At 38.8% G+C, this 17,085-nt stretch overlaps 1 protein-coding gene across 2 annotated transcripts in view; it reads right to left on the bottom strand.

Moving 5' to 3' along the window:
- Positions 1-416: 416 nt before the first annotated feature.
- Positions 417-17,085, bottom strand: part of tra2b (transformer 2 beta homolog) — a 31,347-nt gene continuing 14,678 nt past the window's right edge. Inside the window, exons 3-8 of one of the 2 annotated variants that reach the window (XM_072261189.1) lie at positions 15,244-15,412; positions 10,890-11,078; positions 10,606-10,721; positions 10,099-10,173; positions 9,273-9,346; positions 417-1,280 (exon numbers count right to left, since the gene is read on the bottom strand). In XM_072261189.1, the coding sequence (XP_072117290.1) occupies positions 1,270-1,280; positions 9,273-9,346; positions 10,099-10,173; positions 10,606-10,721; positions 10,890-11,078; positions 15,244-15,412 (634 nt within the window). In that variant the 3' untranslated portion in view covers positions 417-1,269. The remainder of the gene's footprint in view (positions 1,281-9,272; positions 9,347-10,098; positions 10,174-10,605; positions 10,722-10,889; positions 11,079-15,243; positions 15,413-17,085) is intronic. The other variant, XM_072261190.1, reaches the window with a different exon arrangement.

The following is a 17,085-nucleotide window of genomic DNA, read 5'->3' as shown; positions in this document are numbered from 1 at the left end:
AGTCCCCTCAAAATTTATCGTGTTCCAAGATCTGGACCTTCCTTTTACAATTGGATCTCTGACTTCCTCTTTTGGAAACCACAATCAGTATTGATCAGAAAATGACTTGATGAAACCCCTCATGGTAGATTTATCCAGGAAATTAAGCAGCATTGGATCCACAGTCAATCAGCAATTGACTTAATATTGTGAGGCTGCAGCCCATTAACCCTTTTAAATAAAATCAGCAGGTTATGCAATAAACAAGATTTGATCTAAAGCACAGGTCTCACCCAGCAACTTGGACTGTTCTTGTACTTGATTGCATAGTTCTTGCAAGTACTGCTTTGCAAGTCACATGACAAAGAAGAAATCCCACAGCTTAAATAAAATGGAAACACTCAAAACAAATGAAGAAAAAAAAACAAGAGACAAGGCAATTTCTGCTGAAGTTTAATGTTAATTTTGTATCAGATATTCAAAAGCATTTCACACACTTGTTATTCGGTACCACAGACTGTGCACTGGTACAAATCCTTTAACAGAACAGCCTTTACAACATGAACCCAGATTTATGGATACGAACAAATATCACTCTATGGGATACAGGTATAGCCCCATGAAAAAAAATCAAATAACTTAATTGGAAGGAACTTTAAAAAAAAGTCAGTAGTTAACCAAATTCAGTTAATTGCCATTAGTTGACAGGCATGGTGTAAGTGTTGCCTTTCCCCAAGTTCTTGTGATTGAAGCTGAAGTTTCCTGTTGTAGAATCTTAAACAGTCAAAATTCCATTCACCATACTTACACAAGAGTTTGTTCGAACATTAACTTGTAATAATTTGTATTGTTTTTCAAATTTAAGATTTAAAATTCACATTGTAAATAAAAACTTCAGAATTCATGGGACTAAACGGAAAAAGAAATGAAGGTCGCCACCAGTACAAATTGAATCTTATACATCAATATTAATTTATCACCAAACTTCATTTTTTTTATTTAATGAAAGAACTGCAGCAGCTCAGTATTTTAACATCTCATTATGTTCTCTACTCTCGAAGCTGCTTAAGATTACAAAGCATATTGTTCTAGCCCAAGAATATAACAAAGAGTTATTTTATTGATAACAACCCAGTACAACCAGAACATTGTTTTGCACTAAACACTGGGGTGGGGTACCCAAACACAAACATGACTAAAAATAATCATATCATTCAAATGAAATCTTCAGCAAATTGATCGGCTACAAGTCTGTTAGCCTTACGTTTGCCATTTGGATATAAAGGATCTTCAGTAACGACCTGAAATGAAAAGTTATTTGTAGAGTTTTAAAATTCTTCTGCACAGTATAGTTTCCATTGGCTATTGCCAATGCTTTTTTTGCTCCAAATTGTACTAAGCCATAAACAACCTCCTTTAAGGTCAAAAGTCAACTATTTTTCAGTACTTCCAGAGAGCAGAGCTGAATTCTACCTACACATAATCTAATTTTCTAAATGATTTGTTAGCCATTTTAATGTTTAAGGAGACTGACAAACAGAATTCAGATTTTAAACTGCCATAAAATGTTTCTTGACATGAGAATGCACAGAAGTAAATATAGCATTTCAGCACAGTCAAAACTTTGGTTTTACAAGCAATGCAGTGGAAAATATTACTGGATTAAAATCCAGAGATAAGTTAAAATCTTATAGTTATTTGCATTTTGTGTGTTGCTGCAACATTATCAAGAACGTCTACTGTTCCATTTCTAAACTGTACTTTGGGAAATTTGATTATCTGACTGCCCCCCTCCTAGCTGCACACAGGAAATAACTAAAGTCCAAGGCACCAGAGTTAAGGACAACAAAGTGGCCACGGGAGTTAGAAGAGTGGCTAAGGGATTGCTTTGTGTTGGAGGACTGGGCCATATTCAAGGATTCAGCAGACCTGAAAGGATACGCCACAGTTGTCACATACTTTATAAAGACATGTGTAGATGAATGCGTCCCCACAAAATCACTCAGTCTTCCCTAACCAGAGGCCCTGGAAAAACAAGAGATTCAAAATCTGAGGGCAAGATCAGTTGCATTTAGGACTGGCGACCCAGGAAAGTACAAGAGGTCCAGGTGTGACCCAGACAGTCTCCCATGCAAAGTGGCAATTCAGGATTAATCTTGCATCACAAAGTGTTGCGCAGCAATTCTGACAGGGCTTGAATGCCACTACTTTGGGGCCTGAGTTATGGGGAAAGGTTGAAAAGTTTAGGACATTATTCCTTATAATGTAGATGATTGAGGGGAGATTTGATAAAGGTATACAAAAATGAATAGTACAGATAGGGTAAATGTAAGCAGGTTTTTTCCACTGAAGTTGGGTGAGACTAGAACTAGAGGCCATGGGTTAAGGGTGAAAGGTGAAATATTTAAGGGGAAACTTCTTCACTCAGAAGCTAGTGCGAGTGTGGAAGAAGCTGCCAGATGTGGAGGATCTGGGTTTGATTATTAACACCTAAGATTAAATTAGATAGGTACAAGGGCTACGGTCCAGGTGTAGGGTTGATGGGACTACATCAATTTTCCCACTGGCAGGCTCCAGTACTGATCAGCAACATCTCCTCCGCAATCACTTTCTGCATAAGTGTACAACAAGGATGTGTACTTAGCCCCTGCTTAACTCACTTTATACCCATGATTGTATAGCTAAGTACAGCTCCAATGCCATATTTAAGTTTGCTGATGACACCACTGTTGGCAGCTGAATCAAAGGGGTTGACAATTTGGCATATATGAGGCAGATGGAAAATCTGGTTAAGAGGTGCTGCAACAGCCTCTCAGTATCACCAAAACCATGAGCTGACTGTTGACCACAGGATGAAGAAACAGGGCATTCTTGAGCCAGTCCATATAAGGAGAATGGTGGTGGAATGGGTCAGCTGATTTAAATTCCTTGGCGTTTCCATATTAGAGATCTGTCCTGGGATCAGCACACAAGTGCCATCACAAAGGCAGCACCTCAGCTACACCACTTAATCTTAACACCAATGCCTAGGAATGGAAAAGGTTACAAAAGTGATGAATATAGGCTAGTCCATCACAGGCAAATCCCTCCTCATCATTGAGTACATCTACAAGTAGCACTGCCACAAGAAAGCAGCATCCATCATCAAGGACCCCCACCACCCAAACTTCAAAGTAAATTTTATTATCAAAGTACATACATGTCACCATATACAATCCTGGGATTCATTTTCTTGTGGGCATACTATTCTATAGATTTGCTGAGTAACAATAACAGAATCAATGAAAGACCACCCAACCAGGGCGTTCAACCAGAGTGCAGAAGACAACAAATTGTGCAAATGCAAAACAAAGAAATAATATAAAGAACAAATACCGAAAACATGAGGTAAAGAGCCCAGGCCATACTCTCTTTTTGCTGCAACCATCAAAGAGATGGTAAAGAAGCCTTAGGTCCCATACCTCTAGGTTCAAGAGCAGTTACCATTCTACAACCACCAGGATCCTGAACCAGCATGGGTAACTTCACTTACAACAACTCTGAACCAATTCCATAATCCACAGACTCATATTCAAGGTCTCTTTACAAGTCACATTCTCAATATTTTTTTCCCTTTGCATAACTTGTCTTCTTTTGGAGTTTGGGGTTTGTCAGTCTTTTACTTGCATATGGCTTTTCATAAATTCTATTGTTCTTCTTTATTTTCCTATAGTTACACACCATGGAAACATGCCCTCAGCATTAACACAGCCATGTCAATAATGACACCCATCTAATCTAGTCCCATTTGCCTACATTTGGCTCATCTCTCTCCTATCCATGTACCTGTCCGAAAGTACAGCATATAGTTTTGGTCACCTTACCTAAAAAAAATTAATATCGGAAGCAGTACAAAGGAGGTTCATCAGTTACTAGCTGGGACGAGAGGGTTGTCCTACCAAGCCTGCACTCCTTGTTTAGAAGAATGGAGGGTGACTTTATCCAAGGATACAAGGTCCGGAGCAAATTTGACAGAGTAGCATGAGAATGCTTTGACTTCTTTCACTTGTGGCTGTCAAATTGGTGGGGGGTGGGGGGGGGCAGAGAGAAGAGGAAGAGGTGGGCAACCTATTTTGGTGGTGGAAGTTGGATCATTGCAGTATTTACATTGGAGGTGGGTAAATATTTGATGAACGGAAGAAAGAGGCATGGACATATGGCAAAGATCAACCATGGTAATATTAAACAGTAGGACACTCTGTTCCATTTTCTTGTTTTTGAAACTTCTACCATGAGTAAAAGATTTTGACTATTTTAATCTCGCTATGCCCATCATAAGTTTATGCACTCCTATTCAAGTTAATCCTCATCGTTCTTCTCTTTGGGAACAGAGCCCAGCCGATACACTCTCCCCATGACTAAAATACTCCAATCCAGACAACATCATGGTGAATCTCTTCTGCACTATCTTCTATATTCCACAAAGGATTGGCCAGTACAAAGTACTGGCATAATTTACATACTACTATTCAACTATTTATGGTTCTATTACTATTTATTATTTATGGTGCAACTGCAACGAAAACCAATTTCCCCCAGGATCAATAAAGTATGACTATGACTATTATTGTAGTTGGCTATATCCATTACTTGCTTCTTGCTGTGAAATATCATTCTAGATTCATTACATAAACTCAATACGAAGCAGCCACATGGCTCTGTGGACAAATAGAAATAACGCACCCCAGTACAATTTATAACCTGTGCAGGTCAGTAATTATCCTTGTTGAGGGACCAATTTCTGATTCACAGAGCAGAGTAAAATACCAGGACAGAGGCAGGGCCTGTCATTTCTAAAAGATTCCCCAACATAAAATTGCTGAACATTACTACAAAAATCCTATATGTAGAAGCAACATGGTATATTGGTTCACAATCAGCAGAGAAAATCAAAGCTCTGCAGTCTTGTCACACTACTAGTGCACGGTAGTGGGCAAAAGAACTAAACGAGACAGCTGCTCCAAGAACATTTCCATCCTTATTCATGGGAAAACCTAGCAAATAAATGCAAAAGGCAGGGCTGAAGCATTCATTGACCTTCAGCCATAAATGCTAAATTAGTAACCCAGTGTAGTTTCGCTTGAAGGTCCCAGCATCATTCCAAATGATAAATAGCTACATCAAAGGGCCTGACAAAACCCCAGCTGCAATGTAGGCAAGCTCTGGAGGAACATCACATCTCCAGCTACATATTTCTGTACATTCCTAACATCAACAAAATGTGGAATAATTTCCCTAGAATGTTCTGTCTACAAAGGAACAAATCCAGTCCAACTAATTATCATATACTTAAGTCTACTTTCAAAATGTAAGGTAGATGGAAGGTATTGCAAACAATAGTTCAACTGCATCTATAAATTCACAGATGACATCAACTTTGTTGGCGATGGAGACAAACAGGAGACGGATTAGCTGGTTAATGTGTATTTAATATTTCAGTAATATTTGAGTAACCTGGTAAATGTTGATTAAGCATTGCTTAAATAACTCACTATGGGTTATATGTAAAAATAAGTAAACTGCATACGTCATGACACCACCACGTGATACATGAGGACTTCGCTTAAAGTAAAACACAAAGTTTCGTACTCCTTGTCTTTCTTTTAATTAGTTTAATGTTTCGTTGTTGCAAAACATAACACTGGTAAAGTATTTTTAAAATGAACCGGAGATGACTAACTACCAGTGGAAGCACAGCGAGATGTTCAAGTTTTTTTTTAAAAAAAAGCCCAGCACAGCACATGACATGTTCTTTGGAAGGGAAGACATGATCAAGTTTTAAAAAAAACCCCACAGAAATGGCTACTTCGGAAATATAATCGTGTTCGACTGATCAACAGGTAATTGGTTCATGTATACTGAGCTAATTACCAGTATTTAGAAGCAAATGGAATAGCCAGTGAGGAATAAGTACCAGTTTTAGGTTTAAAGGCATACAGTTTGCTTCAAAGTTTAACTGCTCTAACCAAATCAGCCAAAATGAGCCTTGCTGATTGCAGAATGCTTTAGGTTTTCTAAATTGTGAATCAAAAGAAAGGGGAGTCCATTTCAGCGCACGAGGCTGAATCGAAGAGATTGAGCACTGTCAGTTCAATAACGGGCTTAATGATGCACTGAGTTATCACTTAGTTTGTAGAAGAAAGCATTCAAAATGGCTCCTGTCCTAACCGAAGCACAACTAAGAGCAGTTGAAATAGCTGTATCAATAGAAACAACAGAGACGCAATGAGTTAATCAGGAATGAAAGTGACCGTAAACAAAACTGTAACATCTAAACACAAACCCGCCTGGCTGAACAAACTGTATTAGCCATTGCAGCAGGGGCTCACATACATATATCTGAACAATGAAAGTTCAAAGGTAAAACTTGCAGAAAATATCACAAAGTAGCACATGTACAAACAGCATGTCAGGAGACCAAAATAAATGGACTGCACAAGGAACAGAGAAATATAAAAAATTGTAGTTTAAAAAAAGCACAATCTGTGAGCTGTTGATGAAAAATCTGATAATGACAGAGGACTGGGTAGCCTTGAGATTTAGTATGTAAAACTAACAATAGACCAACAAAATGGTTTACACCAGAAGTGAATGGTAAATCAATTAAAATGGAATTGGATACCGGCTCGGCTATTTCACTCATTCCACAAAATGAGTTTGAACAGAATTTCAAAGGTACCAAACTGAAGCCTGCAGATATCCAACTTATACTGGAGAAAAGATAACTGATGAGGGAATGACATTTGTAACTGTGAAATACAACAACCAACGAGCACATTGAGGTTGCATGTGGTGACTAAACAGGCGGGCCAGCATTCTGTGAGGGTCTAATTGGCTGAGACAACTACAACTTGATCAGAGATCCACCCACTATTTGCATGCCACATCCCCTATAACAGTGAACTGAAAGTGAATTAAGGAAGGTACTGGATGATGCCATAACCATCTCCATGTTGGACACCGTGAACTGTGGCCTAACAGAGGGCAAACCAGTGCTGGTGCCAGCCTCTGTTTTAAAAGCATACTGGACCATCGAAGTACCATGCTGCTCAGAGAAATCGTGTAAGTGATGAAAGCAGTGGTCCAACTACAACAGCCTTTGTAGGTAACATATCTGAGAAAGCATCTGATAAAGTTAATCAGGCAGTTACTTGTGAAATGTGGCTTGGTGTTAAGTTGGAAAAGAGTTTAAGGAGCTTCAGGAAGTCCGTAGGCATTCAGCTTTTGAGAATATAAAGAAACAATCTATTCTGTGTGTATTAAGGTTATCGCATGAATTTCAAAAGGGAGACAAAAAGTTGTTTGTAAAAGTAGATGTAAAGACCAAAGCCCAGCTGGATAACAGCTAAAAAGAAAGGGGTCAATGGAGATACAAAAATAGAGGATTCATCACAATGTTGTGGATGAGGAGACAAGAGGAGTGATCAGATCATTAAGGGAGCAACAAAAGGATTAATAAGAAAGTACTCTAGCGAACTAAATGCACCTTCCCAAGATCAAGATACACATCCTAGAAAAAAAAAAAGAGCAGAAACATGAGAAAAATAAGTCAGGACCGAGAGAGAAACAAGGGTCAATACAGACCCAGAGAAAAAGAGCCAAGTAAAGGAGAAGAAAAGAATCCATAGCTGTCAGATCCACTTCTTGCAATCTTAAGAGTCAACTCCTACAACCAGTACGGAGGACGTCCTAGAACCTGACATTGTTTTCAGAACCTAAGTCTCAGCTGCCAAACAGAGTGACCTCCCTTGTCAGGAAAGATGTTATCCCACAAGAGTAAGAAAGCCTCCACAGTGATTTAATCTTTAGGCCTGAATGGGACAATTTAAAATTTACTATACTACGGATGTCTGCATATAGTAGCTGTATTATACAGTATACAGTGTATATAGTTGAGATGCACTCTCTATTCAGTTGCAGTTTATAGCTAAGGAAGAGTGTTGTGTATTTAATACTTCAGTCATATTTGAGTAACCTTTTAAATATTTTGTTTATTAAGCATCGCTTGTTTCAATTATTATGGGTTATATCTAAAAATGAGTGAATTGCATATGTCATGGCGCTACCACGTGTTAAGTGCAGACCCTGCCTTTTTTAAACATGAAGTTAGACTCACATTTCGAACCCTGTGTCTTTCTATTAATTAGTTTAATGTTTTGGAGTTACAAAACATACCAGTTGAGTGGTGCTGCAATAAAAATCTTGCACTCAACATTAACAAGGGATTGACTGGAGACTTCAAGAAGGGGAAGCTGGAAGAACATGAACCAGTCTCATTGAGGGTTCAGCGGTGAAAAGGGCGAGTAGCCTTAAGTTTCTGGGTGTCAACATGTCAAGGGTAACTGACTTGGGCACAGCACACTGATGGAATCATGAAGAACACACATCATTGGCTCTATCTCATTAAGAGTTTGATGAGATTTGGCATGCCACCAAGAAGTTCGTGGAAATTTCTACACATGTATGGAGGTGAGTATTCCGACTGGTTGCATCAATGCATAGGCCTGGATTGCTCTAATGGATAGGACTGAAAGAGGCTGCAAAGGGTTGTAGAACCATCCAGTTCAATGGCAGGCAGAGCCCTCTTCTCATAACAGGGAGGAAGTCCAGGAGCCTAAAGATACAAACTCATTGATCCAGGAACAGCTTCTTCCCCTCTGCCATCATATTTCTGAATGATGCATGAACACTGTCTCATTATTTTTTGCATCATTTATTTTTGTAGTTTATTTTAATTTTATGTCTTTGCATTGCATTACTGCCCCAAAGCAACAAGTTTTACGTCATATACAAAAGTGATCCTGAAATCTCTCCACCTTATTCTCAAAGACAATAGTAAGCAACAATTGCTGGTCTAACAGCATTACAACGCCATGGTGGCATTCAGACAATGCGATTTAGGATTAAGAATGTGACAGGCAATTACAATCCTGAATCAAGAACAAATAGTTGTTAATTCAACTCACTGCAGTAGCTCTAACTGGAATAAAAGCTGGGGAAAATGGGGATCAGTATAACTAAGTGCTTAAAAGTCTGCATGGACACAGGGCCTCCAAGGTCTGTTCCACACTGTATATTTGGGCCCCATACGACTCACTTCCCAGAAGGAATTAAGGAATACTTTCATCAGAATCCTCTCAAAAGTTATTTTTCCATTTGTCCCCATTCACAATTATGAACCCTTAAAGTTCTTGAGACAAATGTATCAATTTATCTTAACATTAGCTTGTGATAATTGAGTAAGCTTTCCTTACGTGGTGAGTAGGAGCGTGATCTGGAGCGAGAACGATAGCCACCTCTGCTGTAATATGGAGAGGGAGAACGCCTCCTGAAACAAAAAAAATCTTATGAAACATGGTAGACAGTGACTGCAACATATCAAAACTTCTTAAGGAACCAGGTGTTTTGCTGGGAAGAGGACCCTACTCCACAATAAAGAAACAAAATTTGCAGTTGGATTTCATTACGCAAACAGTGCTTACTGAGCCAATGAACTGTAGATTAATGTGTACATTGGTGTGATGCACTGTGGTAAGGAAAGCAAATGCAATGTTAGCATTCATTTCACGAGGACTAGAATATAAAAGCAGGATGTATTGGTAACCTTTCTTTTAAGGCACTGGAGAGCGCTCAGAAGAGCCAAACGAGAGTGATCCTGAATGTTTTGATGTTTCAATATGCGTATGACAAATAAAGCTCCCCTCCCCAATCTTTTCTCAATTATTAACTGAGCACAGTCTTGAGGCCAAACATAACATTGCAAAAGCTGGAAGATTTTAGTTGGATTTCTGCACATCATCCTTTCAGGAAATGAATGTTGCACACAATTCATTTTTTAAGCTATATCTTGATGTTCAATCTCAGCTTGGTTAAGTTAAAGATTTCAAAATTACAGGACACAATTGATGCAGATGGTCAAGAGCACAACATCAGAACTTTCTAAGAAACAAGTATCAAGAGCAAGAGTTAGTGCAGACAAAATAGGCAGCACCTGATTGTCATCTTTAAAGGAAGCTACATGTTGCATTTTCTCCTGGAAATTCTCAGTTCAAAGACAGCATAAAATTACTGCCTGCCCACCTGTAGGACCTGCTGTAATAATCTCGGTCATCATATCTGTCATATCTGTCATAACTGTCTCTGCGACGTGAACTACTGCAAAGGAAGGGTAAATAGTTAAAGACAATATATAAAACTAAACACAACAGAAGATCATAGGGTGGAAATGAAATAGGTTTGTGAGATTTACGCAACACAAATGCACTGGAGTTACAACCTTCAATATGTATACATTAATCCTCATAAAAGTAACTGTATCCAACATTTATTCTGCATACTTTTATAATAAACTATTTTAATAACAGAAATATTATACTTACAGTTACTACTAAGTTACAATGCTACTCCTTGATCATAAATTCATTTTTTTAAGACAACATTCACACTTCAATTTCTCATCCTGTTTCTTTAGGCTAGACCGGGAGTTGTCAAGCTTTTTTATGCCATGGACCTCTACCATTAACTGAGGGGTCCATGGACTCCAGGTTGGGAACCCCTGGACTTGTCCTTCGGTATTAGTTAACTTACTAAGTTGGTCTTCCCATGTAGATACCAGGGGTAGGTGTATGAGCTCTTTTAGTAATGGAAAAATCAACACGGATTCTGCGTCCATCTAATTCCATTCCATTTGCACGTTCTTTAGCCTGGCAGGAAAAAAAAGAATCAGAATACAAGTCAAGTGAAATTTATTGAAAACACACAGTTTATCTTTGTTATGGCAATACAACAGATTAATTACAACAAAAATACCATCCAAAGTGGCTTGGTGAAGCAAACTGATAATCAAGTGAATTTAAAGGTGACTTTCCTACCTCTTTAGCATCATCAACATTCTCAAAGTAGACGAAAGAAAAGCCCCTGGAGCGATTTGATTGTTGATCATAAACAACATTGACACCTGCAAGAGGGCCATATCTTGAAAAGACTTCTCTTAGATCTCGCTCGGTGGTGTATAGACTTAGTCCAAAAACTCCCAGACAAGTGTTGGGGTCAGGGTTAGCCTGTATCAAAGACACAACACTAAATTAGAAAAGCCAGTCACCTTGGGCAGAAAAAGGATCACTAAAATATTCATGGACTCAATCTGCTGATATTAATTCAAAATTTCATGTGCATTTTCACTTTATTAATGCTCACTGTCAGCTGCTTTGAACCAACATTAAATACCATTAAGTTCAAACCAAAGTTCTCCATAGTTTCACTCAGCAACTGCTTCGTGTTTACAATATACTGTATACAACATTAGCAAACCTGAGTGGAGTTAATGAGCAAACATTAAACGTTGACAGCACAAATTTTAACTGTTCACTATCTGCCTCACATCAGGGTTCTTTGAATATCTGTTTGGAAAGATAGCCTGGATTTCTCTACTGACCAAACTACTGACGATCATCTTCAACTTAGTTCAATAGTGAAATGATAACAGATGAAAGCTAATATATCTGTCAACAATGAAACTCTCCCTGCATAAAACAAGGAAGCTGGATTTAAAGTAACTGACTATTTATACAAGGTTCAAAGAAATAACTGTCAAACTACCTTTCAATACAAGCATGACAAATTTAAAAATACAAATAAATGAGTTTCTTGCTTGTCACATATAGCATACTATGAAAGACTTGAAAGCAAACTTATGGAAGCAAATAGAACACAAGCATGGTAGATAACTGGCCTCACACAAAAAGAGGGCAGTAGTCACATACAGTCACACACCATCCACTGGACTCCTCACTTCCACCTCAATAAAGTGACATGCTGGAGCAATGGCTAAGATCATGCCTTCAGTTCAGGGCCAAAGGCACAATCAGTTAACAGGTGCTCCTTCATTACCATGAAACAGACTTATACCAGTGTATTAACAATTTGGGAAGCATTCACATGGCACTCAATAACTATCTGGTGAATTATTCAAATACCCAGCACCTGAGTAAAAAAACATAAAAAGCTGGTTTTACTAATGCTGCACTACTGCTTTTTCAGGAAAGAAGTCAACTATCACAGTCAACTAAAAAGAAACAGAAAGAGGATGACATACAGTGCAAGAAAAAGTTTATGAACCTTTGCGATTACCTGGCTTTCTGCATTAATTGCTCCAAATGTGGTCTGATCTTCATCCAAGTCACAATATTGGACAAATACAATCTGTCTAAACTAATAACATGCAAACAATTGTACTTCTCACCAATACTGAGTATACCATTTGAACAATCACAGTATAGATTCAAAATGTGAGAACCTCTGGGGTAATGCCTTCTATAAAAGCATTTTGAAATCAGGTAGACCAATCAATGAACGCTGAAGGAAGTGAAAAAGAATCCAAGGGTAACAGCAAAAGACCTGCAGAAATCTCCAGAACTCTGTTCATGTGTCCACTCGAAGAAAAACACTGGACAACGATGGTGTTCACGTAATGATACCATGGAGGAAACCACTGCTCTCCAAAGAAAATAACACTGCTGCATAGAAAGATCGCAAAAGACCACCTGGATGTCCCACAATGCTTCTGTGACAATGTTCTGTGGACAGATGAGACAAAAGTTGAACTTTTTGGCAGAAATGCTTTGTCTGGAAGAAAAAGGGCACTGCACACCAACACCAAAATCTCATCCCAACTGTGAAGCATGGTGGACGGAGCATCATAGTTTGGAGTGGTTTTGCTGCCTCAGGGCCTGGACAGCTTACAATTGTTGAGGGAACAATGATTTCAAAATTGTATCAAGACATTTTCCAGGAGAATGTCTAGGTAGTGGTCCATCATCTGATGCTTAATAGAAGTTGGATGATGCAACAGAATGATCCGAAACACAAAAGTAAATCAACAAAATTATTTAAAAAGAAGAAAATTTGTGTTTTGGAACGACCAAGTCAAGAGTCCAGATCTCAACTTCAGTGAGATGCTGTGGCATGATCTGAAGAGGTCTGTTCATGCAAGGTTTCCCAGAAATACTGATGAACTGAAACAGTTTTGTACAGAGGAATGGTCTAAAATTCCTTCCCATTGTTGTAAGTCTGATCAGCAGCTACAGAAAATGTTTGGTGGAGGCTACTGCTCCTAAAGAAAGTTCTACCAGTTGTTAAATACAAGGGTTCACATACTTTCTCTAGCCTGGATTATGAACCATTAAACAATGCATTCAATAAAGACATGAAAAGTATAATTAGTTTAGGCAGATTGTGTTTGTCTACTATTGTGACTTAGATGAAGATCAGACCACATTTTATTAATGCAAAAAAACAGGTAAACGCAAAGGTTTCACGAACTTTTTCTGGCAATTGTAACTGCTATGGAAACAGAAGAGGATAAACGAGACCCAATTTCTCGAGAAATTAGCAAATTCAGAGATACTTTATCTTCTAGCTTGTGAATAAGGTAAGAAAAAGACAGACAAATTAAAAAGGAGAGAAAAGATAGGCAAAAAGATGTGAAAGGAAGAAGGAATGTAAGAAAGAGTGGGAACGAAAGTGTGGCAAGACCACGATAAGAACTGTGAGAGAACCACAGATAAGGAAAGGAAGCACAACCAAGAAGGGAATAGACCGTGGGATAAAAAGTGAGAAGAGCCAAGGAGAAAGAAGTCCACAGCCACCAAAACCACTTCTTGCCGTCTTGCTCCTACCACGGAGGCCCCAGAATTGAGATTCTTTCACAGTCACAAGACTCACCAGCTAAGCAGTGATCCCCCTTGTCAGGAAAGACATTATCCCACAAGTGCAAGCAATCCTCCACAGCATTCGAATCTTTAGGCCTGAATAGATGTATTACACAGTATACTGTGTATACGGTTAACATGATGTCTCTATTGAGTTGGGAGTTTACAGCTAAGCAGGGAGGAGTGTTGTGTATTTAATATTTCAATAATATTGTAAATATATTGTTTAAGCATTCTTTGTTGTTTACGTAATGCATTGAGGGTTATATGTAAATGGCATACGTCATTATGCGCCACATCAGACGTGTGTACCTTGCTTACAAGTAAAAACAAACTAATACCCATTCTCCTGGGCCCCCATCTTTTTCTTGCAAATAGTTTTATGATTTGGAATTACAAAACATAACAATAGTGACCATAATTCAAAACTTCAAGGTAGTTACAGAAGAGAATACAGATGGAATTTTGAATTAGGAAAGCCAAATTAATTTTAGGACAGCATCTGATGGAAGTAGATAGTTGCAGGGAGGTTTACATTAGACAAGTCATTTAGAAGTGAAACAACAAGAGCTCAGGGCCAATGTGTTCCCATATGAGAGAATGGGAGAAGGGACCATTAAATGATATCAGAAGACTTGCAAAAATAGAGGGTTAAGTGGGAGGAAACAGTTAGGTTGATCTTGGAGTAGGTTAAAGGGTCGGCACATTACTGTGGGCAGAGGGGCCTGCATTGTATGTTAAGCTGGCCATCAATTTTAACATAGCTAAATGTAAGATAATGCTTTATACAAGGATGAGTAGATGGAACAGACTTCTTGGAAAACATAATAAAAAATGGATAGGTGAATAGAGTAACGGTGATTAATAAAGTTACTAAAGAGAATAATAATAGAATCAAGAGATTATTACAAGCCAGTAAGTAATATTAAACAGTGGAAATCTATTTTCTAAAGCAGACCAAGGAAAGCAGTCAGAACCAGTGCTGATCACTGAGTACCCTTTTACACCCTACCTCCCACTCCACCATCACTCACAAAGGATAATTTCCAGTGACTACTTAACTTACCACTTTTGAGATGGGGTGGAACCCCACACAGTCATGGGGAAAATGGGCAAACTCCACAGATAGCACCCAGTGTCGGGACTAAATCCCAGGTCACTAAATCTCTAAGACGTGATCTTAATAGGTGTGGCCCAGATGGTAGAGATTCCAAGTATTGATTGAATATGATGTATGTAGATACAATTGTACAAGAAAGCAAGGCCAGGCCAGCAGCGGGGGCTTAGAATTGTTGAAAATCAAATTGAGAAATTCAGTAGAAACTTCTATTCCCAGAATGTGAATTTACTATCACGAGTAGCAGATGTGAATATCTAGACGCACTTATGGAGTAGCTCAGCCTGAGAGACAGAATGTATGATTTCATGAGGTAAAAGGCAAGTTCTCCAAGCAATAGACTAGTCAGGACAAATATTCTGTGCTTAGCTTATTCAAATAAAAATACCCATCTCTTACCCGATTACCAATATGGCGCCTTCGGTTTGACATGGGCGAGCGACTGTGGCTACGACGTCGCCTATAGTCAGGGCTGTAGGACCTGCTCCTGGATCTCCTACGGCGAGAGCGAGATCGGGATCGAGACCTTGAATAACGCCTCCGAGAACTCCTCCGCGATATAGACCTGCTAAATCAGGAATATCTTAGCTTATTTTTGAATGCAAATTAGCTTCAACAAGACACTGAAGATTGATAATTCTTCCTACATAGTAAAATAAAGTCTTAGAACTCTTCTTCATTGAAGTCGCCTGCGCTCTTTTAAAAAAATGGTCTCTTCTTCAAAGCCACTGCAGATTACTGATTGTATATTAACCAGATCAATTCATTCACCTCATTTATTGCTCAGTGAGCAGCACATTTGTCCAACAGGACCACAACCATGTCATGGTTTGGAGGCTTGCATGCCTCAGAGTTATGTTATCTGGAGTCAGAGCTTTATGCTTCGGCTCTTGGTAGAGTCACCCATGCCAAACAGGTCAAAGGGTAGAGGCCAGACTAAAGAGTGGTTCGGTGGTTCATCTCCAGGCTAACAACCCCAAATGGCAAAACAAAACTGCCCCGGAAACAGCAATGAAGAATCCTCTACATCTGAGTAGCCAAGGACAAACAGAGATAGGGGACCTTCATTGCTGTTCAAAATGCCAATGGCGTAGAAGACAGACCAGCAAATTTTTTTTAAAGAGATTCAACCAGTTCCAATCTATGCTTCAACCCAGTCCAAATACAATATGAATATGGTTATGAAAATATGAAATCTATGAAACTGAGATTGAAACTGATTTTATGAAATAAAACACCACATTCCTAATAAAGATAACTGAAATCATGGTCACATCTGAAGTTTGGGGGGGGGGGGGTTGTGTTGTGTGTAGAGAGAACATACACAGAGGTCTGCCTACTTTAGTAGAGGAGACGCCATTGTTCAAGATGACATTTTAGAGACACTTGGGTAGAACGTCTCATAGTCAGAGCAAATGTGATGGAACAGAGGAATTGAAAGACCATAAGAAAGAATGGCATAGAATCCTTGCAGGATGGCAATCAAGGCAGGTGAGAGACCTAGATGGCTTGCAGTGGATATTGGTTATTTGTCAAAATCCAGGAAGGGATTGTGTGAAGGTCACAGCAGGGTAGAATTGTTAAATTTGAAATAATGAAATCTTCGAATTCTGTATGAGTGCATTAAGTAGCAGAAATGCAGTCCTAAACGTGCTGGAAAACACTGGGGGAGTGGGCTCACACAGGGCTTAAACAAGGACTGCACATATCCCACAAGAAGGCAAGCATACCCTGTGAGGGCCAGAACTACACCTTTGACAGAACAAGCAAAATGTTCTGCTGAAGGAATACAAAAATTGGGATTCAAATTAAGAGGTAGACTAAATGATGATGATATCTAGATCAGCACAAGTCACATTAGGTCATGGTTCAAAGGCTGGTACAAGAGAACTGTATCACTAGAATCTGTCCAGGTTTATGAAGTAACTAAACCTACTTTTAATGGTCATAGATTATATGGTTAAGAGTGTGATAGGGAGAGAGAGGGAACAATATAGATTCTTACAGTTGGACAACATGGCAGAGTAGTAAAATCGCTGATAAGCACACCTGCATAAAAGTTTACCTGGAATTAAAGACACAGCAGGGAAAATGGCACCAAGACAAAATTAGAGGCTGTTTTTCTGAATGCATCCAGCATTATGGGTTAATTAATGGCATTCTCAGAACTAAATACATACAATCTAATAACTATCTAATAACTACTAAATAAGATTAAGCTGAAAGGGAACTAAATATTCA

The sequence above is a fragment of the Mobula birostris genome, chromosome 6 (genome assembly GCF_030028105.1).
Source record: "Mobula birostris isolate sMobBir1 chromosome 6, sMobBir1.hap1, whole genome shotgun sequence".
NCBI classification, from domain to species: domain Eukaryota; kingdom Metazoa; phylum Chordata; class Chondrichthyes; order Myliobatiformes; family Myliobatidae; genus Mobula; species Mobula birostris.
The sequence above is the reverse complement of the archived record's forward strand: the minus strand, read 5'-3'. Positions and strand labels throughout refer to the sequence as shown.